Source organism: Carettochelys insculpta, chromosome 5 (genome assembly GCF_033958435.1).
Source record: "Carettochelys insculpta isolate YL-2023 chromosome 5, ASM3395843v1, whole genome shotgun sequence".
Classification (NCBI taxonomy): domain Eukaryota; kingdom Metazoa; phylum Chordata; order Testudines; family Carettochelyidae; genus Carettochelys; species Carettochelys insculpta.
The window spans coordinates 128410434-128434610 of NC_134141.1; the positions used below are offsets into that span (position 1 = coordinate 128410434).

The 24177-nt window shown below is 59.6% G+C and overlaps 1 protein-coding gene across 1 annotated transcript in view; it reads left to right on the plus strand.

The window, feature by feature from the left end:
- The window catches only part of LOC142013280 (receptor-type tyrosine-protein phosphatase kappa-like), an 85532-nt gene that overhangs the window by 44986 nt on the left and 16369 nt on the right, over positions 1–24177 (plus strand). Inside the window, exons 9-17 of the mRNA XM_074994451.1 lie at positions 8234–8464; positions 9336–9653; positions 10277–10374; positions 10846–11038; positions 11911–12010; positions 12848–13094; positions 21335–21374; positions 21801–21909; positions 23344–23411. Coding sequence (XP_074850552.1) covers positions 8234–8464; positions 9336–9653; positions 10277–10374; positions 10846–11038; positions 11911–12010; positions 12848–13094; positions 21335–21374; positions 21801–21909; positions 23344–23411 — 1404 coding nt within the window. The remainder of the gene's footprint in view (positions 1–8233; positions 8465–9335; positions 9654–10276; positions 10375–10845; positions 11039–11910; positions 12011–12847; positions 13095–21334; positions 21375–21800; positions 21910–23343; positions 23412–24177) is intronic.

The window sequence follows — 24177 nt, forward strand, 5'->3', positions numbered from 1 at the left end:
ATGCCCAGGCCTGATGACCTTTTAGACAAGCTGGGGGGAGCCCATTACCTCACCACCATAGACCTCATCAAGGGGTACTGGCAAGTGCCATTAGACCAAGATGCCCGGCTCAAGTCGGCTTTCATCACCCCTCTGGGGCTCTACGAGTTCCTGGTCCTGCCCTTCGGCCTCAAGGGGGCACCCGCTACCTTCCAGCGTCTGGTGGACCGGCTACTGAAAGGGATGGAGAGCTTTGCCCTGGCTTACATGGACGACATTTGCATCTTCAGCCAGACGTGGGAGGACCATGTGTCCCAGGTCAAGCGGGTGCCGGACCGACTCCAGAAGGCTGGTCTGACTATCAAGGCAGGGAAGTGCAAGGTGGGGATGGCTGAGGTGACCTACCTGGGCCACAAGGTGGGCAGCGGCTGCTTAAAGCCAGAGCCAGCTAAAGTGGAGGCTGTCAGAGATTGGCCAACACCCCAGACTAAGAAACAGGTCCAGGCCTTCATTGGGATGGCGGGGTACTACCAGAGGTTTGTGCCCCACTTTAGCTCCATCGCAGCCCCCCTCATGGAGCTGTGTAAAAAGGGAAAGCCTGACAAGGTTGTCTGGACCGAGCAGTGCCAGGAGGCCCTCTGCGCACTGAAGGAGGCTCTGGTCAGGGCCCCAGTGCTGGCAAATCCAGACTTCAACAAGCCCTTCCTGGTGTTCACCGATGCCTCAGACGTGGGGTTGGGGGCGGTGCTAATGCAGGTGAATGACAAGGGGGAGAAACACCCCATTGTGTACCTGAGTAAGAAGCTGCTGCCCCGGGAGCAGAGCTACGCGGCCATAGAGAAGGAATGTCTGGCCATGGTGTGGGCGCTGGGGAAGTTGCAGCCGTACCTGTTTGGACGGCGTTTCACCGTGTACACCGATCACTCACCCCTGACCTGGCTGCATCACATGAAAGGGGCCAACGCCGAGCTCCTGCGGTGGAGTCTGCTCCTGCAGGACTACGACATGGAGGTGGTCCACGTCAAGGGGAACAACAGCACCATAGCCGATGCCCTGTCACTCAGGGAGGGCCCCGAACTTCCCCAGGTCACTGGCTGAGTGACCCTGCTCAGTTCGGTCTGGAAGGGGGGAGACGTGATGGAATTGGGGGGGTGCATGTGTGAGACTCAGGCTGGATGTGTGTAAGACAAGCAGAGCAGCTCCCAGTGGCTAAGGATGACGCTGGGGCTATAACCTAGGCTGGCAGGTAACACCTCAGCCCTGAACAAAGAGGAGGGAGGAGCCGAACTGGGTGTGATGGAGTAGGGGGGGTGCATGTGTGAGTCAGGCTGGATGTCCGAGGCAAGCAGCAGCTCCCAGTGGCTAAGGATGACCCTGGGGCTACAACTGGCAGATAACACCTCTGCCTGAACAAAGAGCAGGGAGGAGCTGAGCTGGGTTTTGAATCGGGGGCGGCAGTTAGAGGCGAGGAGAAGGGAGAGCTGGAAGGCAGCCAGCCTGAGGAGGGGAAAGCTACACCCCAGAGGGGCACCCCTCGGGGTCTTCCCCCCAGGACAGGTTGGAAGGACTGTCTCTGGCTGCTATGCTGTTGCTTCTGTGAGAAACTGGACATCTGTTGCCTAATAAACCTGCTGTTGTACCTGCTGAGTGAGAGTCACTCCTGCCAGCGGACGGGGTGCAGTGCAGGGGGACCCCTGAACCCCATCACACTGGTGTCAGGAGTGGGATGCACTGCACCCACGGATGAGCTCCCAGCAGTGGCTGACTGAGCACCAGAGAAGGAAGGAGTCTCACAAGAGTCAGAGGGGGAACAGAGCCATTCCTGCAGCTGCTGCTGGTGAGTGGATACCCCGGGAAATAGCGGGGAGATGGATTATACCCGACTCCTGAAGGCAGAGCTAGCAGGGCTGTGCAGAGAGAGGGGCCTGACCGTGGGGAAGGCGACCAAGGCCCAGTTCATTGCACAGCTGGAAGAGAATGACCGATCCGGGGGGGCAGAGCCTGTCCCGGCAGAAAGTGGCCGGTCAGCCTCGGGAAGCATTTCGGATTCTCCGACAGGAGCAGGGGCTCGACGCCGTCCGACAGACGCAGTGCCCACCAGGTCGCGCTCAGCTAGCGGTGGTCCATCGCGGGCAGAGTCCCCCGCCGCAGAGCTGAGACGGCTGGAACTCGAGGTGAAATTAAAGGAACTGGAGCACCAGGAACGGGAAAGAGAGCGTGAGCATGAGCGACAGGAACGAGAAAGAGAGCGTGAGCGCCAGGAACGGGAAAGAGAGCGTGAGCGTGAGCTCCAGGAACGGGAAAGAGAGCGTGAGCGTGAGCTCCAGGAACGAGAAAGAGAGCGTGAGCACGAGCGCCAGGAACGAGAAAGAGAGCGTGAGCACGAGTGCCAGCTACAAGAGAGACAGCGGGAGGAGAGAGAGCGAGAGCGGGAGCATGAGCGAACCATGGCAGAGGCGAGACGCCAAGAGGCCCCAGCTGCGGTAAGCGGGGAGAGGGCCAGACGGCTCGGGGTGGCCAGTCACTTGGAGACGCGTGTGCTGGCCCAGTGTCAGGACACAGGGGACATGGACGAGTTCCTTACCGCCTTCGAGCGAGCCTGTGAGTTGCATGAGGTTCCCCCAGATGAGTGGCTCCGGCACCTCACCGCCTTGCTGGGCCGGAAGGGCGCAGCGGTGCTCAGCCAGCTGGAGGGGCTGCAGCCTGGGGACTATGAACGGTTCAAACAGGCCCTGCTGCATAAGTTCGGGCTGACTCCGGAGATGTACAAGAAGAAGTTCCAGGAGGCGCAGAAGAGGCCAGAGGAAACCCACGTAGATACAACCGCCCGCCTGAGGCAATACTACCAGAAGTGGGCGTTCGGAATGGGAGTCCAGTCCGTAGAGGACCTGATCGAGCTGGCGGTTGTGGAGCGATTCTACGAGATGTGCGCACCTGACCTGAGGGTGTGGCTCGTGGACCGGAAGCCAGGGGACTCACATGATGCAGGGAAACTGGCAGATGACTTCACAAACAGCCGGGCCAGGTTTGAAAGTGAGCCCCACAAGGAGAGGGAGTCTCGGAGAGAGAGGGAGTCCCGGAGGGAGAGGGAGTCCTGGAGAAACCGAGAATCTCAGAGAGACCGGTCCCTAACTGTACGACAGAGGGGACCACCTCTTGGGCAAGCCCAGGAAAGAGGGGCGAGCCACCCACCCCCCAGAGAGCCAAACAGAGCCCGGACAGAGCAGCCGGCCCGAGGGACACAACCAGACCCAGGCTGTTACCGCTGTGGGCGAAAGGGGCATAGAGCAGCCCAGTGCCCCAGGCTCCCAGACAGGTTGAGCAGGCCGGGGGGTCATGGAGTCAACTGGGTGGGGTCCCAGAAGTCAGAGGGGCTGGCGGCCAAGGCGGGTGGTGCTGACAATGGGCACTCGGATTGGGCCGAATCCGCCCCACAGACCAGCTCCTCAGGGGGACCAAATGCTCAGAGGCCAGTTTACAGAGTGGGGGCGGCAATGCCTCTGTGGAGCAAGTGTCTCAAACACCTCGAGGTAGACGGGAAAAAGGTCACGGGGTTCTGGGACACAGGCGCTGACGTGACGCTGGCCCGACCCGGGGTGGTGGCACCGGGCTGCATGATACCCGATTCCCACCTGACGATAACAGGAATTGATGGGACCCCTTTCAAGGTGCCCATGGCGAGGGTGCACCTGAAATGGGGGAAGAAGGAAGGCCCCAAGGAAGTGGGTGTGCACAGCCATTTGCCGGCAGATGTACTGATGGGGGCTGACCTGGAGAACTGGCAAGGTGAACGCCCTCGTGCCCTGGTCCTGACCCGTAGCCAAAGAAAACGAGGGGTGCGCTCCCCAGATTCAGGGGTACAGGCCCAGCCAAAGCCACAGGGGCCAACCCTGAGAGAAAGGGGGCTCCCAAAAACCAGATCTCACAGGCCAGGGATGCTGGAGCCAAGCAGGGATGGGGAAGTAGCCTCCGCTCCTGCCCGAGCGGAAGAATTCCAGGCAGTGCAGCAGAGAGACCCCTCCTTGCAGAAGCTGAGGGAACTGGCCAGTCTCAGCCCAGCTCCGCAGCTGGGGGAGGGCTGCAGGGAGAGATTCCTGTGGGAAAAGGGATTCCTGTACCGGGAATGGGCTCCCAGACGCAAAGCGGAGCCATGGAAGGTCCAGAGGCAACTGGTGGTTCCCCAAAAGTACCGGCGCAGGCTGCTGTACCTAGCTCATGATGTCCCGCTCGCAGGACACCAGGGGATCCACCGCACCAGGAGAAGGTTGTTACAGAACTTTTTCTGGCCAGGGATCTTTGCAGCTGTCCGTCTGTATTGCCTGTCCTGCGATCCCTGCCAGAGGGTGGGGAAGAGCCGGGACAAGGGGAAAGCTGCCCTGAGGCCACTGCCCATCATAGAGGAGCCTTTCCAGAAAGTAGCTATAGACATAGTGGGACCCTTCAGCAAGGCAACGCGTTCGGGGAAGAAATATATTTTGGTAGTGGTAGATTTTGCCACGCGATACCCAGAAGCAGTGGCCTTGACCTCTATCGACGCTGACACCGTGGCAGATGCACTGCTGTCCATTTTCAGCAGAGTGGGGTTCCCCAAGGAGGTCCTCACAGATCAGGGGTCCAACTTCATGTCGGCCCTACTGCAAAGCTTGTGGGACAAGTGTGGGGTCCGGCACACCTGGGCCACAGCCTACCACCCGCAGACCAATGGGCTGGTGGAGAGGTTCAATGGGACTCTGAAGCAGATGCTGAGAACCTTCATGAATCAATACCCCCATGACTGGGACAAGTACTTACCCCACCTGCTGTTTGCATACAGGGAGGTGCCCCAGGAATCCACGGGGTTCTCCCCGTTTGAGCTGCTGTATGGAAGGAGGGTACGGGGACCCCTGGACTTGCTCAGAGAAGAGTGGGAGGGGACGGCCTCCCCTGAAGGGGAGTCAGTGGTACAGTATGTACTGACCTTCCGGGAAAAACTCACCGAGCTCATGGGCCTGGCCAGGGAGAACCTCTCCATGGCCCAAAGGAAGCAAAAGGTCTGGTATGACCGTAACGCCAGGGCCCGAGCCTATGCCACCGGGGATCAAGTGATGGTCCTTATACCTGTGCGGCGGAACAAGCTGCAAGCGGCCTGGGATGGGCCCTTCAAGGTCGTCAAACAGCTAAATGACGTGAATTATGTGGTGGAACTGTCAAACCGGGCCCACAGCCACCGGGTCTATCATGTGAACATGATGAAACCTTACTGGGACAGGCAGAACTTGGTGCTGGCCGTGTGCAGACACTGGGAGGGGCAGGGGGAAGATCCCTTGGTGGATTTACTCACAAGAACTGGAGCCGGCTCCTTGCTGGAGTCTATTCCCCTCTCAGACCAGCTGACCCCTGCCCAGCAGACGGAGATCAAGGAGGTGCTGCATTCGCATCAACAGCTGTTCTCGGACAGACCCGGACGCACTGACCTGGCTGTCCACCGAATAGAGACAGGCACCCACGCCCCTATCAAGTGTGTGCCATTCAGAGCCACAGGGAGGACGGCTCAGGACATAGAGCGGGAGGTTGAAGACATGCTGGCTCTGGGGGTGATCCAACCCTCGTCCAGCCCCTGGGCCTCTCCCGTGGTGTTAGTCCCTAAAAAAAATGGGTCTGTTCGGTTTTGTGTGGACTATCGCAAGCTTAACGCCATCACTGTCTCGGACGCCTACCCCATGCCCAGGCCTGATGACCTTTTAGACAAGCTGGGGGGAGCCCGTTACCTCACCACCATAGACCTCACCAAGGGGTACTGGCAAGTGCCATTAGACCAAGATGCCCGGCTGAAGTCGGCTTTCATCACTCCTGTGGGGCTCTGCGAGTTCTTGGTCCTGCCCTTCGTCCTCAAGGGGGCACCCGCTACCTTCCAGCGTCTGGTGGACCAGCTACTGAAGGGGATGGAGAGCTTTGCCCTGGCTTACATGGACGACATTTGCATCTTCAGCCAGACGTGGGAGGACCATGTGTCCCAGGTCAAGCAGGTGCTGGACCGACTCCAGAAGGCTGGTCTGACTATCAAGGCAGGGAAGTGCAAGGTGGGAATGGCTGAGGTGACCTACCTGGGCCACAAGGTGGGCAGCGGCTGCTTAAAGCCAGAGCCAGCTAAAGTGGAGGCTGTCAGAGATTGGCCAACACCCCAGACTAAGAAGCAGGTCCAGGCCTTCATTGGGATGGCGGGGTACTACCGGAGGTTTGTGCCCCACTTTAGCTCCATCGCAGCCCCCCTCACGGAGCTGTGTAAAAAGGGAAAGCCTGACAAGGTGGTTTGGACCGAGCAGTGCCAAGAGGCCCTCTGCGCGCTGAAGGAAGCTCTGGTCAGGGCCCCAGTGCTGGCAAATCCAGACTTCAACAAGCCCTTCCTGGTGTTCACCGATGCCTCAGACGTGGGGCTGGGGGCGGTGCTAATGCAGGTGACTGACAAAGGGGAGAAACACCCCATTGTGTACCTGAGTAAGAAGCTGCTGCCCCGGGAGCAGAGCTACGCGGCCATAGAGAAGGAATGTCTGGCCATGGTGTGGGCGCTGGGGAAGCTGCAGCCGTACCTGTTTGGACGGCGTTTCACCGTGTACACCGATCACTCACCCCTGACCTGGCTGCATCACATGAAAGGGGCCAACGCCAAGCTCCTGCGGTGGAGTCTGCTCCTGCAGGACTACGACATGGAGGTGGTCCACGTCAAGGGGAGCAACAACACCATAGCCGATGCCCTGTCACGCAGGGAGGGCCCCGAACTTCCCCAGGTCACTGGCTAAGTGACCCCGCTCAGTGCGGTCTGGAAGGGGGGAGAGATGTGATGTAGTAGGGGGGGTGCATGTGTGAGTCAGGCTGGATGTCCGAGGCAAGCAGCAGCTCCCAGTGGCTAAGGATGACCCTGGGGCTACAACTGGCAGATAACACCTCTGCCTGAACAAAGAGCAGGGAGGAGCTGAGCTGGGTTTTGAATCGGGGGCGGCAGTTAGAGGCGAGGAAAAGGGAGAGCTGGAAGGCAGCCAGCCTGAGGAGGGGGAAAGCTACACCCCAGAGGGGCACCCCTCGGGGTCTTCCCCCCAGGACAGGTTGGAAAGACTGTCTCTGGCTGCTGTGCTGTCACTTCTGTGAGAAACTGGACATCTGTTGCCTAATAAACCTGCTGTTGTACCTGCTGAGTGAGAGTCACTCCTGCCAGCGGACGGGGTGCAGTGCAGGGGGACCCCTGAACCCCATCACACTGGGTTTGAATCGGAGGCAGCAGTTAGAGGCTAGGGGGAAGAGAGAGCTGGAAGGCAACCAGCCTGAGGAGGGGGAAAGCTACACCCCAGAGGGGCACCCCTTGGGGTCTTCTCCCCAGGACGGGTTGGAAGGACTGTCTCTGCCGGCTGTACTGACCCCTCTGTGCTGAGCTGGGCTCTGTCACCTCATAAACCTCCTGTTGTACCTGCTGAGTGAGAGTCACCCCTGCCAGCGGATGGGGTGCAGTGCAGGGGGACCCCTGAACCCCATCACACCAGGGTTTTGTACGAGGGCTGGGAACTGGCCCCTGTCAGTCTCTGCCGACTCCACACACACCGAGTTCGCCGTCGGCGAGAAGGTTGAGGTGACCTGCCGCCCGGAGCAGTACGAGAGGGGCTCGGCTGGGATGTGGTGTATGGAGACGGCTGGGGGTGTGGAGTGGGACACAAGAGGAGTGAGATGTGTGGGTGAGTTCCACTCCGAGGCTGTGTGTGGGCAGGAGGCCCATGGCCTCGGGGGGTGGATGGGGCACAGGTCTCTGCTCCCACACCCTGGGGTCGGTTCCCCTCTCAGGTCCCCAGCCATGGGGGTGGGCGTGTGCCCCATCTGAGCCCTCAGGCCTGGCCATGGCCCTGCAGGGCATGTGCCCCAAGCTGGGCAGGAGGAGATGCTGTGAGGGAACAGCTGTTCCCAAAGGAGCCCTGTGGCTGAATTGTGCTGTCAGCCCTTCCCCTGCCACCCATTAGCTGCCTGGCTCGGCCCCCGTCCCCACTGCGCCCAGGTGTCTGGAGCCCATTCCTGATGCAGCCCCCGCGGGCCCCAGCGAGGCCTCGGGGTGCCAGTGAGAGCCTGGAGAGCCCTGGTAGGCCCCCAGCCCACCCGAACGCTGCAGGCCAGGCCGTGTGCTCTGGCCTTCGGTCTAACTGGCCCAGGCGAGGTGGGGTCAGTCCCTCGCTGGCGTTATCACCCAGCCCCAGCTGTGCCCCAGCCCTTGCTTAGCCCACCCCCTTTTCTCTGGCAGAGAAATGCCCCCGGCCCCAGTGGGACCCCAGCCTCCGGTTAGTGCCAGACCAGCCGTTTTACGGCCTGAATGAACAGCTGGAGCTGAGCTGCCCGGAGGGGAGCTGGGCTTCGCGCTCCGTGGTCACGTGCAGGAGAAAGAGGCAGGGCCAGAGCTACAGGAATGACTGGGTGGTGCGGGACAGCCAGGGGGGCACGTGGCGCCCCGTGAGAACGAACGTCAGCTGTGTGAGTAAGTGACACACCGGCTGCCTGCCCACGTGTATCAGAATCCAGCAGGTGTGGGGTCACTGGGTCTCCTGGGTGCGGAGCAGGGCGGGGGAGCTACGCACGTCGGCGTGCTGGGCCTACGCCTCCCAGGACAGCAGAGCCGGATCTGCTCGGGGCTGGGGTGGGGCTCGGGGTTTTCCTGGGGCTCAGAAGTGCCCCCAGGACAGATGTGTCCTGGTCTGTGTGTTCCCATTTCACTTGGCAAGCCGCGGGGCCAAAGCTGCTCTGTGGCGAGCTCTGGGCATGTCGCCATCGCAGGACAGGAGCCCGCAGAGCCTGTGCCTCACACCAGCACTGCCCCAGGGCCTCTCTGTCCCCCGCCCCCAGCGGGGAGCCAGCCCTGATCCCAGCAGCCCCACAGCCCATGTAGAAGGTCTCCAAAGTGGGTGGCGTTCAGAGCCTGGCACCATTCCACTCCCCCAGGCTTCCCCCTTAGTACAGGTTGTGCTCAGCCAGGGCGGTGAAGTGAGGGGCCCCAGGTCACTCAGGCAGCCAGTGGCAGAGCTGGGATTAGTGCTCAGAACCTCCCCGCTCCCAGCACCCGGCTCCTGCCTCTTGGTGGGAAAGGGGTGCCCGGAGGCTAGCGGTGCTCCCCAGTGGTCTCGTGACACTGGCTGCATGCCCTTCCCTGCAGCCGTTCCAGGCCCTCGCAGCTGCCCCAGTTTGATCCTCGGAAGGAGTCTCCCGGGGGCCAGCCCAGCCCAGCCCAGTGCATGAGGGTGGTCGCCAGGCCCCAGACAGCAGGGGCTGGGGGACTGCAGTGCTTCTGCGCAGCTCTGCAGATCCGGAAGGGCAGGGAAGTCACCCTCCTGTTGCTGCTGCTTATCCTCCAGTGACCCCCCAGATCACCGTGGACCTGGAGACGTCGCCCACCTCCATCAAACTGCACTGGGAGTGTCGCCCCACTGAGTCCTGCCAGGGCAGCTGGAAGATGCAGGCCCAATGCCAGCTGGAGGGACCCCAGCCCAGCCCCTGCTGGAGACGTGAGCAGTCCCTGGTGCAGCCCCTACAGGGACTGGGAGGGACAGTAACATGCAGCGACCTGCAGCCCTTCACCTCCTACCACATCACCATCTCTGGGGACTACCCAGCCACCCGCCCCGTCCACACAGCTGTCCCCTACAGCCGGCGGGTCAGCACCACTCAAACAGGTGTGTGGGGAGTCGCAGCCCGGGCTGGGAACCTGGGTGCTGAGCATGGGGGAGCCGCGCCCCTGGTGCTCTGCCCCTCAGCCCCCCTCTCCGAGCAACTGCCCAGGCCTTGCCCATGGCCGGGGCCCTGGCTGGGGGCCACAGGAGGGGGCTGTGGGGCTACCCTGAGCAGAGAGTCCCCCAAGCCCATCTCTGCGAGCTGGGCCTGCCTGCAGGGTGTGCCTGGGGGGGCGGGGAAATCCCAGCCCCATGCTGAGTGCGGGGCTCTGGAGGCCCAGGAGTGGGCTGCTGGGGAGAGGAGCCCAGTGCTCTTCTCGCCCAGCCATCCGGCTCCCCATCCATCCAGCCTGATTCTCGTCCTGAGCCCCTCACCTGGATCTGAGCCCCTCTTGCAGCCGGAGCAGGGACAGGAGCCAGGGGCTGTCGGGGAGGGGCCATGGGAAGCTGCCAGTGCCTCGTGCCCAGCCAGCGTTGGCCAGGCGAGGTGGCAGGGCCCAGCCCTCCTGCTCCGGTGCCAGGGAGTGCCCAGAGTGCTGACCCCCGGCGGGCGCCCCTCCCAGTGCTGCCCCCCAGGTCATGGCGCGTCCCTGGCCAGGCAGCGACTTGGGGTTGTTTTGCTTTAGTGCCAGAGGCGCCTGTGACTGAGCCGTTCAATCTCAGCACCAAAACCCTCCGGTGGGAGCAGCTGCCGCCCTGCAGAGGGGAGATCGTCGGGTACCAGGTACTCCCTGGAGAGTCTCAGCCCGGGGCATGGACTGCTGGGGAGGGACGGGGCGGGGGCTGGCGGCATCAGCCCGGTGTCATCGTCCACCTCTGCTGCCCCCGGCACGCCGAGTCCTGCCCCAGAGCGAGCTGCCCCTCACACCTGCCCAGCAGCACTGCACCCCTGCACTGGGGGTTCCAGCCGGGCTGGGGAGCTGGTTTTCAGCCAGGTCTGCAGCCCCTAAATAGCAGTGTGCTCTCCCCTGGGGACACTGCCAAATGGGGGTCCCTGTGCAGGGGAGCAGCCCTGGGCACCCTCCCTTCCTGAGCAATGCCCGTCTGGCTGCCAGAGGGGAAGGAGAAATGCACTGGCCAGTTCTGTGTGCCGTGGGGCGTTCGGGAGGGGGTGCCCCTGCTGTGTGGGGCCTGTGTGTCAGGCAGGCCCGGGGGTCGGTGCCGCTCCTCTCCAGGGCTGCGTCCCCTTCTCCAGCTGAACATCACGGCCTGGAGAAAGTACAACAGCAGCTTCCTGGAGGTCAAGGAGCTGAGGATGGATCCGTCGGTCACTGAGTACCAGCTGCACCGCTGGAGAAATGGGACCAACTACACAGTGACCATCCAGGGCCTCACGGTGGCCGGCCTTGGGCAGGCGTCACGCTGGGACTTTGAGACCGACATCGCTGGTAAGGGCCCCTGCGCTAGGGTGAGTCTGGGGGGCCAGGGCCGGGCAGAGGCCAAAAGCTGTTCCTCGAGGTGTGTGGTGTGGCTCCTTCCACCGGCACCGTGGCCCATGGACAGCACAGGCCCCATGTGGCTGGCTGCGCAGGGTGTGGCTTGTGTGCTGGGGCTGCTTGGTGCGCACCTGTGTGCTTTGCACCCCCTTAACCCCCGGGCAGGCACAGCACAGCCCAGCCTGGCGGTGTTCCTGAGCCAGGCCCGGGCTGCACCCCCAAAGCGGGCCAGCGTGGGCTGCGATCAGGTACCGGCTACAGGCAGGTCTCTGCTCTGACTGCCAGATGGCCCCAACAGTGTCTCCAAAGAGTGGGGGTCCCCAGGCCCTGCCCCCCGGCGGCAGACATGTGGCTCTCACTCAGAAGGAGAACAGGAGGGTGTCAGGCGACGAGAACCCAGGGTGGAACAGACTTGTCAGCACAGATGCTGTCAGGACCATCCTTGGGGAGACGGGCCCAGAGCCGGGGCCTGGCCCTTGTTCTGTGCCCCAGCCAGCCCCGCCTGCCCCACTCCCAGCTGCTGGGTCCCAGCCCCCCAGCCCTGCTCCTCCTCCCACCCCCTTTGTCCTGGTTCCCTGGGCTGACGGTCACACCCCGGCCAGGCTCAGTTTACAAGGGCGTTGCTGAGGTGGAGGCAGGGGAGGTTGTCACACCTGAAATGCCCATCACGCCCGGCATTGGTGCAGCTCCTCGGGGGACGGAGGCACACACATGGGGTCCCCCTGGGGAGGTGGAGCTCACACGTCACATAACAAGGGGTCACGCCTGGCTCCCTGGGCCCTGTGCGCTGCTGCCACCGCTGCTTTGTCTGTTATCCCCTGCAGAGCCGGCCATCCCCGCCCTGAGCGTCCGCAGCATCTCCCCGTCGGAGGGCACAGCTGTGCTGCCCCTGCAGCCCCTCCCAGAGCTCCACGGACCCATCAGGTACGCTGGGCGTGGGACCAGGGAGAGCCCTGGGCAGCCAGAGGCACATGCCTGCCCCTGGGGCTGGCCTGGGCGCCGGCCCGCCTGGCTGCAGTCCTCCAGCTGGAAGGTGCTGGGAGTGTTGCTGGTCATTACCCTACAGGGTGGAGCGTCCCCAGGGGCACTTCCCGGGGCAGCGAAAGGTGGAAGCCGCCTTGCCTAAGGGGCTGCCCCCCATGCCTAGAGCAGCCCCTGAGCCTGGGGGACTGGCAGTGGGGGCTGGGCTGGGCAGGGTCCTTTTCCACAGCCTTGTCCGGTCTGGTGGCAAACACCAATGAAGAGCTCTCCGCTGCCTGGAGAGGCTTGGGCACCGTCCAGCCAGCTAGCGGGAACCCCGCTGCGAACATCCCCTGCAGTTCCCCCTCACCCTGCAGCACCCCGGCTACCCCGCCCCCTGCCCCTAAAGTTCCCTGGTCCCCCCAGTCCCCCAGCTACCCCGCCCCCTGCCCCCTGCCATTCCCCCCTCTCCCCCCAGCCCCTCCGGCTATCCCACCCCCTGCCCCTGCAGTTTCCTGTTTCCCCCCAGCCCCTGCCCAGCTACCCCGCCCCCCACCCCTACAGTTCCCTGGTCCCCCCAGTCCCTGCCCAGCTACCCTGCCCCTGCAGTTCCCTGGTCCCCGCCAGTCCCCCAGGTACCCCGCACCCTGCCATTCCCCCCTCTCCCCCCAGCCCCCACCCAACTACCCCACCCCTGCCCCCCTGCAGTTCCCTGGTACCCCCCAGCCCCCCGGCTACCCCTTCCCTGCCCCCGCAGTTCACCCTCCCCCCAGCCCCGCCTGGCTAACCCCTCCCTTGCAGGGAGTATCAGATCATTGTGTCCACGATGGAGAACGCCAGCCAAGTGGGCACCTGCCACTCACCGGACCTGCAGCCGTGGGGCTCCGGCGCTGCGTACCTCGCCGCTGTGCTCCCCGTGCATGACCTCAGCGCCCCGACCGACTTCGTGCTGGGCGACGGGACCTGCCGCTCTGGGCACTGCAACGTGCCCCTCCGCCCCCTGCACAACTACACCGCCATCGTCCGCGTCGTCAGCCGCTGGCGCCAGGTAGGGCTCCCCTCGGACGCTGACCCCAGGCCCTGGGCTTGCAGCTCCCCGGTGACACCGACCTACCTCATCCAGTCCACTTCCCGGGGCCACGTTCGCAAGGCCACGCCAGGGCCAACTGCTCAGACAGGGCTACCGACAGCCCAGGCCGGGGGCCTCCACTACAGGCCCCAACCCTGTCACACTCAGCATGGCTGTCGCCTCACTGGCCAGCGCAAAGGCGCCCCAGCACATCCCTCCCACTCTCCAGCTTCCCTCCTCCCACTGCCTGTCTCCCCCCGCATGCAGGTGGGAAACCCCCCCCCCCCCCGATCTGCACAGGCTCTTCCCTCCCGAGGGACCAGTCACCCCGGGTCAGTGCGCACCTCAGACTGAGTTACCCCAAAGCACGCGCTGGGCCCGGCCTTTGCACTCTGCCATCCAAAGCGTCATTGAACTAGGAGGACAAAGGGAAAGATTGACAAGTATCAGAGAGGCGGCCGTGTGAGTCTGTACCCCTGAGAATGACAAGCAGTCCTGGGGCACCTTATAGACTAACGTATGTTGGAGCATGAGCTTTTGAGGGCAAAGACCTGCAGCATCAGGTGTATGACAGGCGTCTGACGCAGCCGGTCTGTGCCCACGAAAGCTCATGCTCCAAAATATGTGTTAGTCTATAAGGTGGCCCAGGACTGCTTGCTGTTCTCGAAGGAAAAGGTTGAGAGTAAAATTGGGAAGGGAATCAAGCTGCACACACCCACTTGAGAATTCTGGTGCAGGCTGCAGTGGGGATGGAGCAATCTGCACCCTTCTAAGCAGGGTGAGGTGGGGACGCAGGAGTCGGGCAGGGGCTGAGGGTTGGGGCTCAGAGCCGGAGGAGGCTGGGGGCGTGGGGGTGAGTGCAGAGGGAAGGGCGCCGTTTCGGGAGGTGACAGGTCTGCAGCTGCACATCCCGGCTTGCCACTGCTTTTGTGCCTGTTCCCCTGACGCCAGGAGCAGAGGACTGTGTGTGTGAAGGGCTCTGCCCCGCCCGGCAGCCAAGAGCGAGAGGCAGGCACACAAGCCACACACTGTCCCCTTGTCCCCTGACAGTCATGGCAAGAGGAAGGAGAACCACTGAGTGCTGGTCACATATGGCTGCAGGCCCCCAGCCTCCCAAAAGGGCTGGGAGGGAAATGGCTGGGACCCCTCCGGACGCTCCCAGCCAGCCACTTTCACCTGCCTGGCTGCTTGCTGCTTAGCCCTGGGAGCCCAGCTGGGAGCAGAGGGAGATGGGCAGCCCAGCCTGCTGGCCTCTTCTTGTGGGAGCACCTCCCTGGGCTCCCTGGCTCCCTTCCACCTCTGCTCATGCGTCTCTGGGCGCAGCCTTTGTTAGGCTGGGTGTCTGCCCTTCCGAGCTCGACTCAGAGCAGGGGTGCTCCTGAAGGCGTGAGCTGGAGTGCAGAGAAAGACGGAGGAGCCCCCCCACACCCTTCCCCAGGCGGAGGGAATCCCACTGGTCTCGTCGTGCCAAAGTGCAGCCCAAGAGGGAGTGCGTCACGTGAGCAAGTCGCTTGTCCACGCCTGGCTCAGTCCGGATTAGGCAGCAGCCATGGCCGACATGCTGTTCTGAACGTTCACAGCAGAGCTCCTCGGCCGCGGACTGGCACCCTTGAGGTGCACAGGCAGCGAAGCGCTGCTGTTCACGCGCCTGGCGACCCTTGCCCAGTGGGTGGCCATTCCCCGCGCAGAGGTCTCCCAGGAGCAAAGGAGTGAAGTGCAAGCACAGGGCCGATGCCTGTAATGTCGCGCTCCGAAGGGATCCCTGCGTATGAGCAGTGCAAACACCGTCAGCGAACACTAACCCTTCAGGCAGCACTCGCTTGGCCCCTTGGCACAAGATTTGGTGGAAACGAAGAACAGTGCTCGCAAGTGTGTTTCGTACGTTCATTTCAGACTCCAACATCATCACACTCTGTGACAGTGGTCCCCCACCCTCCCTCCCCCGGGCCAGCAATTCCCTGGTGCCACTGCCCGCCCTGGGCTTTGGCTCCGGCCAGGCCAGGAGTGGCTTTACTCGGGGGTGCCCTTCCTGCAGCAGCCAGGCTGAGAGGTGGCAGCCAAGGGCCGGGGTATCAGAGAAGGGGAAGTCCTGGCTGCCGACCCGCAAGATGGAACTTCCAACTCTTGTCCTTTGGGCCCCAGGCGCAGGCAGAGACGGTCAGTGCAGGGCCCACAGTATGATGGTTAGAGGAGGAAGGTGGGGTCCCGGAGCCCGGGATTCCATTTCAGCCCATAGAATCACAGAAGAGTAATGCTGGAAGGGACCTTGGGAGTCATCAAGTCCCGTCCCCTGCCCTCACGCAGGGCCAAGCACTGTCTACACGGGCATCTCCTAAACTGCGTTCCAGGAGCACTGGGGTTCTGCGCGATGCGGGTAGCTGTGCCGTGAAAACCATTTCAGTGCTAGAGTATTAAATTGGAAATTGTGTGTGTGTCAAAAATACGAAGGCATTTATACAGGTTTTGGATTGTAGGTATTCAAATATTTATAATGCACTTGTAATAATACAGTAACAAAGAGGGAGCCCTGCTAGTCTATACACTATCAAAACAAAAAGCAGTCAAGTAGCACTTTAAAGACTAACAAAATAGTTTATTAGGTGATGAGCTTTCATGGGACAGACCCACTCCTTTGGGCTGAAGAAGTGGGTGTGTCCCACAAAAGCTCACCTAATAAATTATTTTGTTAGTCTTTAAAGTGCTGCTTGACTGCTTCTGTGTTTTGATCATAGAATAGTTGTTATTGTGTGACTCGTGCCAAACCAGAGATGCAAAACCCTCTTCCCATTTAAAAAACCAAAACTGTCTGATGTTCCTTATTTTTAATTTCCAGTCATGTTCTGTAAAAGCAACACTTATAAAAACACAAAGTTTACAAATATTTTCCAAACCTCGTTTGTTTTGCGTTTCTTTCTCCTGAACGTGGGTTTTAAGCTTTGAGGAAGGCCAGTCCTTTTCTGCACAATACTGTCCTTGCTCATTTGCACAAAAGCACGCCACTAACCACCCTCCTTTCAGCTGGTAGATTGGTGTTTTGTTTTGGGTTTGCACTTAACTTTTGATTACATGCGTAATGCTTCCTAACCAGCCTCCTGGCAGAAGGACACCAGGGCTATGGCTACGTGAGCCCAAATCTTCGACATGGCCATTTGCATGAAATGCATATTCAGCACCTCATTAGCATGCCTCTGGCCGCGGCGCTTCGAAACTGCCACTTTTCGCTCCCGCGCGGCTCGTCCAGATGGGGCTCCTCTTCGAAAGAAGCCCGACAACTTCGAAATCCCCTTATTCCTATCAGCGCCTCGGAAGTAATCTGCTACATGGCCATGCAAATAGCCATGTCGAAGATTTGGGCTCGTGTAGACAGGTCCTAGTTGTTCATTCAGATGATTTTCTTGTGTTATTTTTTATTCTTTGTAGAATAAAAGGCATCTAAAAAACTAACTCTTTAAACTCCTTTGAGCATGACAGTCTACTACAGGCCCCCTAGCCAGGTGGAAGAGGTGGATGAGGCTTTCTTTAAACAGCTAACAAAATCATCCAGGGCCCAGAATCTGGTGGTGATGGGGGACTTCAACTATCCAGGTATATGTTGGGAAACTAATACAGCAGGGGACAGACTGTCCAATAAATTCTTGGATTGCATTGCAGGCAACTTTTTATTCCAAAAGGTTGAAAAAGCTACCAGAGGGGAAGCTGTTCTAGATTTAATTTTAACAAATAGGGAGGAAATTATTGAGAATTTGAAAGTGGAAGGATGCTTGAGTGAAAGTGATCATGAAATCATGGAGTTCACAATTCCAAGGAAGGGTAGAAGGGAAAACAGTACAATAGAGATAATGGATTTCAGGAAGGCAGATTTTGGTAAACTCAGACAGCTGGTAGGTAAGGTCCCATGGGAAGCTAAACTGAGGGGGAAAACGGCTGAGGAGAGTTGGCAGTTTTTCAAAGGGACATTATTAAAGGCCCAAAAGCAAGCTATCCTGCTGCATAGGAAAGATAGAAAACATGGCAAAAGACTGCCTTGGCTTACCCAGGGGATCGTGCATGATCTCAAAATAAAAAAGGAATCTTATAAGAAATGGAAACTAGGACAAATTACAAAGGATGAGTATAGGCAAACAACACGAGCATGCAGGAGCAAGATTAGAAAGGCTAAGGCACAAAATGAGCTCAAACTAGCTACAAGCATAAAGGGCAACAAGGCGGCTTTTTACAAATACATTGGTAACAAGAGGAAGACTAAGGAGAGGGTAGGGCCATTGGTCAGTGAGGAGGGAGGAACAGAAACAGGGAATTTGGAAATGGCAGAGATGTTAAATGATTTCTTTGTTTCAGTCTTCACTGAGAAATCTGAAGGAATGCCTGACATAGAGAATGCTAGTGAAAAAGGGGTAGGCTTAGAAGTTGAAATAAGAAAAGAACAAATTAAAATTTACTTAGAAAAATTAGATGTCTGCAAATCACCAGGGCCTGATGAAATGCATCCTAGAATCCTCAAGGAGCTGATAGAAGAAATATCTGAGCCTTTAGCAATCATTTTTGGTAAATCGTGGGAGACGGGAGAGATCCCAGAAGACTGGAAAAGGGCAAATATAGTACCCATTTATAAAAAGGGGAACAAGAATAACCCGGGAAACTACAGGCCAGTCAGCTTAACTTCTGTGCCAGGAAAGATAATGGAGCAGGTAATTAAAGAAATCATCTGCAAGCATTTGGAAGGTGGTAAGGTGCTAGGGAACAGCCAGCATGGTTTTGTTAAAAACAGATCATGTCAAACCAATCTAATAGCTTTCTTTGATAGAATAACGAGTCTTGTGGATAAGGGAGAAGCGGTGGATGTGGTATACCTAGACTTCAGTAAAGCATTTGACACGGTCTCACATAATATACTTATCAATAAACTACACAAATACAACTTAGATGGGGCTACTATAAGGTGGGTGAACAACTGGCTGGATAACCGTACCCAAAGAGTAGTTATTAATGGTTTTCAATCCGGCTGGAAAAGTATAACTAGTGGGGTTCCGCAGGGGTCTGTGTTAGGACCGGTTCTGTTCAATATCTTCATCAACGATTTAGATATTGACATAGAAAGTACACTTATTAAGTTTGCAGATGATACCAAGCTGGGAGGGGTTGCAGCTGCTTTGGAGGATAGGGTCATAATTCAAAAGGATCTGGATAAACCAGAGAAATGGGCTGAGGTAAACAGGATGAAGTTTAATAAGGACAAATGCAAAGTGCTCCACTTGGGAAGGAACAATCAGTGTCACACATACAGAATGGGAAAGGACTGCCTAGGAATGGGTACAGCAGAAAGGGATCTAGGGATTATAGTGGACCACAAGCTAAATATGAGTCAACAGTGTGATGCTGTTGCGAAAAAAGCAAACATGAGTCTAGGATGCATTAACAGGTGTGTCGTGAACAAGACACGAGAAGTCATTCTCCCGCTCTACTCTGCGCTGGTTAGGCCTCAGCTGGAGTATTGTGTCCAGTTCTGGGCACCGCAGTTCAGGAAGGATGTGGAGAAATTGGAGAGGGTCCAGAGAAGAGCAACGAGAATGATCAAAGGTCTAGAGAACATGACCTATGAAGAAAGGCTGAAAGAATTGGGCTTGTTTAGTTTGGAAAAGAGACGATTGAGGGGGGACATGACAGCAGTTTTCAGGTATCTAAAAGGGTGTCATAAGGCAGAGGGAGGGAACTTGTTCTTCCTTGCCTCTGAGGATAGAACAAGAGGCAATGGACTGAAATTGCAGCAGGGGAGGTTCAGGTTGGACATTAGGAAAAAGTTCCTAACTGTCAGGGTGATCAAACACTGGAACGAATTGCCAAGGGAGGTGGTAGAATCTCCATCACTGGAGATATTTAAGAAGAGGTTGGATAGTTGGCTTTCAGAGATGGTCTAGAAAGTGCTTGGTCCTGCCATGAGGGCGGGGGGCTGGACTCGATGGCCTCTCGAGGTCCCTTCCAGTCCTACTCTTCTATGATTCTATGATTCTAATATTTAGGTATGAGCCCCCCTGTCCTGGGAACAGCATGTTCGTGTTCCATCAGCAAATTCCAAGCCCAGAAGTGTTTCGTTGCCAAGCCAGTTTGGGGAACACTGGCCTAGGGCAGTGGTGTCCAACAGGAATTCAAAGATCGCCACACTCGTGGTTGTCGTCTTTCCATATTTGCCACATTCCCTGCCCCCACCGCTCTAAATAAATGTCCTCCCCTCCCCTCCCCCAGAGCCAGGCACCTCGAGCCCCCCCAGATAATGTTCTCCCCTCCCCCAGAGCCAGGCACCCCCCAGCCCCCCCAAATAAATGTCCTCCCCTCCCCCAGAGCCAGGCACCCCCAGCCGCCCAATAGATGCCCTCCCCCAGTGTTCTATTCAGCACATGTGGGGAGTGGTGAACGTGTGGGACACCCCAGTGCAGATCAGCCCTAAGAGGTGTTCGTCTGACCTGGTCTTTACAGCGCCACCGCGGGGGATTTCACAGCCTCCCCAGGCAAGTCAGTCCAGTGCTTAGCCACCCTGGTGGGAAGGTTTTCCTGATGTCCAAGCTAAGCCTCCTGGGCCGCAGTTTAGGCCCTTTGCTCCTTGTCCTCTCCTCACAGGTTGGGGGAATAATTTTTCTCCTTCCTCCTTGTAACATTTTAGGTACTTGAAATGTGTTCCCCGGTCCCCTCTCAGTCTGCTCTTTTCCAGACTTCCAGTCTGCTCTCGGAGCTCCTGTTCTCTGGACCCTTAACGATTTTCTCTGGATTTGCTTCAGTTTCTTCACATTTTTCCTGAAATGTGGTCACAGAACTGGGCCCCATACTCCAGCTGAAGCCCCGTAGGCGCAGAGCGCACAAAGAACGGCTGCTCACGTCGCTCTTGCAGCACTCCTGCGAATGCAGCCCAAGAAGACCTTTGCTTTTTTTGCAAAAGTATCGCCCTGCTGTGGCATATTTGGCTTGTGGTTCACTCTGACCCCGAGGTCCCTTTCTGCTGTGGTCCTTCTTCGACAGCCACTTCCCCTTTTGCATGTGTGAAACCCACGGTCCCTTCCTGAGAGGAGCACTTCGCAGTTGCCTGTATTGACTTTCCCCCTCAGCTCATTTCTCCGGTTTGTCCAGACCATTCTGAATCAGCCCTCACTCCCAAAGCGCCTGCGACCCCCCCGGGATCATTTGCACGCGTAGCTGTGCACCGCCCAGCCCTGTCCTGTGTCACTGATTCAGCTACTGAACAGAGCCGGTCCCAAAGCTGCGCCTGCGGAGCCCTGCGCGGTACGCCCCTGCGCTGCGAGCCTGCATGTGACCCATGCAAAGCTAAAGGCAAAGCATTCGTGGTGTCTAAACTGAGCTAATCTCTAGGATTTAGGGCCCCCCCCCCCCGTAATGAGGGGAGCCAACCGCCTTGTTGGGCCCCTGGGTGAGGGGTGTGTGTGGGGGTGTGTGTGGGGGTGTGGTGGGGCTCTGCACGCCTGAGATGGAGTGGGGGATACCTGTGTGCATGTGTGTGGCTCACAGAGGGTGGGGGTCTCCTGCTGAGGGTAACCTTGACAACCAGGTAACAGGTTTGTACTGCAGACAAAGGAGGAGGTGGAGCCTGAGGGGTTTGAACTGGAACTGGGAGTTGGAAGCAGTGAGTCTAGGCTGGGAGAGAGCGAGACCAAGGAGGGGGCAAGGCCCCAGCTCTGGGGGCCCCTCAGGGCCTCCTCTCCCCAGCATGGATTTGACTGGCTGCACTGACTCCCCTGTACAAGGCTGTGCCCTGTCGGCTAATAAACCCGCTGTTCTCCTGCTGAGTGAGAGTCACTCCTGCCTGCAGACAGGGTGCAGAGCCTGGGGGACCCCGAACCCCATCACAACACCCAGAAGGGTGGGGCCTTGGGTGGGAGGGACAGGACTGGGGGCTGCCAGCCTTTAGTGCCTCCTGAGCTGTCGGCCCACCCCAGCCCTCAGCACCACCTGGAGCCCACCACCTGGCTCTCCGGCAGCGACTTAAAGGGCCTTTCAGATGATTGGGCCGTGGAGCAATTACCCCTTTGCCCCCACCCTGTCAACTGGCCTGCCCGTAATGATCAGGTACAACGTCCCTTAGCCCTGCCGTGCCTCAGTTTCCCCCTCTGCACAGCCAGGACAGCCGATCCTTGTGGTGCTCCCGGACCCCTGAGTCAGGGCTCACCAGGCCTGGTAGACGTGTTCGCACTCACCCCGCTCTGTCTCTTCCGTAGGTGGAGAATTCCAGCTGCGTGCGATACGACTTCTCCGTGGGTGAGCGCTCTCCGTGGAGAGATCCCTTCCACACCCTTCCTTGTTGCAGGGCTCAGGGTAGAAGTAGCCGGGACACGGACGAACAGGCTCTGTGTGCTGAGCTGGCCAGCTCAGCCCCTCCAGCTCTGATGTGGGGCTGTCTCCTGCCATGTGTGTGTTTAATGCCCAGATGGCGGGTGGGGGGGCCATCTGGGCACCACCATAAAGTGACACAGCCCCTGTCTGCAAGGGCTGGGGTGGCTGTGGAGGTCACACCTGGGTCCCTGCTCTAGCTCGGGTCATGGCAGGGGCCAGATAAGCTCCTGTCATGGGCATCTGGCTATGCTCTGTGGGGGCGCTGTCCCCTGGCAGCTGGGCACTGTGCCTGCCATGGTTGTGCCAGGGACCCGTTCAGCATCCTACTGGCTCTGCTTCTCTCGCTCGCAGGAGAGGCCAGGACTGCCCCGCTGACAGACGTGGTGATAGCCGCGGCCGTGCTGGGGCTGCTGGTGCTGCTGGCTGCAGGAGCCCTGCTACTGTGGCTTGTGATCTCCAGGTCAGTGTGACTCAGTGGGTCCCAGGGGGTCACACCCTGCACCAGCCTGTACTTTGCTGCCCAGAGCCCAGCTCCTTGGGTTGCAGGGCTGGTGGTGCCAGGCTGCCAATCCCGCCAGGGTGCAAAGGCAGTTGGGGACCATGTCCGTGTGTCCCATGATGTGCTGCTCACCAGGAAGTTGAGAAGGTGCTTTGGGGTCAGTACGTTTCTTTTCACATGGCCCATGGTGGAGCCAGACACCTCCTGGGGCGCCCAGTGTCAGCGGCCTGAGAACAGGCCCTCGGAAACGGCTTTGGTGTGCCTGAGAGCAGAGCACAGGGCATTAGAGCCTCTGGCACTGAATAAAACTGCGGCTCTGCGCCAGGAAATGGCTGTCACCAGCATTCTCTGGCCCTGCAGTGACTCCCCACTGGGTTTGAAGCCTAGTGGGGTTGGTAGCCCACAGCCCAATGCTGGGCCTTAATTTCTAACGAAAGCAGGAGCGGGCCTCAAGCAATTAGGTGCTGGGGCTTAAGAAACTTTTTACATGATAATGACAGGGAAAGTCCAGAGGTTCTGGGGCTCTGACCTGCCAGGCCCAGGTGCTCTGGGGCTCTGAATCAGTGGTGCTGGGGCTCTGGCCTGCCAGGCCCTGGCACAAATTAAGCTCTGCCTAATGCGCAGACAACAACACCCCAAACCCGCCATCCTGCAGGACACGGGTGTCAGGAGTGTGGAAGCGGGAGCTGAAGGAAAGTGCTCTTTGCAGATCATGTACATGGCAGTGGGAAGAGCGTCAGGGTGTGTCTGTGCAAACAGTTGCTTTGTTTGCAAGAACCTGCTGGGTAGTCAAGTGAGGCAGTGGCGCTTGGCCGATTGTAAACAACTTGTTAGCTGTAAAGCCTCAGATTACGTTATCACCCAATCTACCCCTCGCTGGCCAGCTCAGTGCAGTGGTCAAGGGCTGCACAGCCATGTGATCCTGCCTCTCCTTTAGCCCTCAGGGTGGCCCTGGTGGGTCAGGGCTGTGGGAGACGTGGGTTTTGCAGGTCCTGGGCCTCGGCAGGGCAGCCAGAGCAAGCATAATTCACAGGTAGCTCCTGCTTGGCCTGGCTGCCTGCTGTTCCCAGCAGCCTGGCCCTCCCTGCTGCGGGAGCCACCCGAAGGCCCAGCTAGCGCAGGGGACGTGGCCTCGCCTCACACCCCACGTAGCAGGGGGTGGGGTGAGACTTGGCCAGGCTGCCAGCCCAGCTTGCTGTGGCCAGGCTCTTGGGAGGCAGGCAGAGGGCTGAGGTTTCTCTCCAGGGCTGAACGGAGGCAGGGACAGCAGGGTGGTTACCTGGGCGGCCCTCAGCCTGCAGGCCCCAAGACCCAGCCAGCGTGGGGGGCATCCCTAAGGTGTCAGGGGACCCCCTCTCCCCTCCCCCAAGCCTGGCTCTCGTTGGGAACCCGCAGGAAGAAGCAGGACGGGAATAAGGACTGCGAGCGCAACGGGGCGATGCCCCTGAAGAGGAGACGAGGAGGTGCGGGCAGACCGAGGCCAGCCTGGGCCCTAGCTGGGCATCCTGGGGGCCAGTGCACAGGTCAAGGGCTTGTCATGCCCTCCCCAGGACGGGGCCATGACGGGCCAGTGGGGGAAGGGCGGGGTTACACCCTCACAGGGACATGGGCCTGGCCTGGGTCGGGGGGTCACAGCCCCACAGGGACATGGGCCTGGCCTGGGTCGGGGGGGTCACACCCTCACGGGGACATGGGCCTGGCCTGGGTCGGGGGGGTCACACCCTCACGGGGACATGGGCCTGGCCTGGGTCGGGGGGGTCACAGCCCCACAGGGACATGGGCCTGGCCTGGGTCGGGGGGGTCACAGCCCCACAGGGACATGGGCCTGGCCTGGGTCGGGGGGGTCACACCCTCACAGGGACATGGGCCTGGCCTGGGTCGGGGGGGTCACACCCTCGCGGGGACATGGGCCTGTCCTGGGTCAGGGGGGTCACACCCTCACAGGGACATGGGCCTGGCCTGGGTCGGGGGGTCACACCCTTGTGGGGACATGGGCCTGGCCTGGGTCAGGGGGGGTCACAGCCCCACAGGGACATGGGCCTGGCCTGGGTCGGGGGGGTCACACCCTCACAGGGACATGGGCCTGGCCTGGGTCGGGGGGGTCACACCCTCGCGGGGACATGGGCCTGGCCTGGGTCGGGGGGGTCACACCCTCACAGGGACATGGGCCTGGCCTGGGCCGGGGGGGTCACACCCTTGTGGGGACATGGGCCTGGCCTGGGTCAGGGG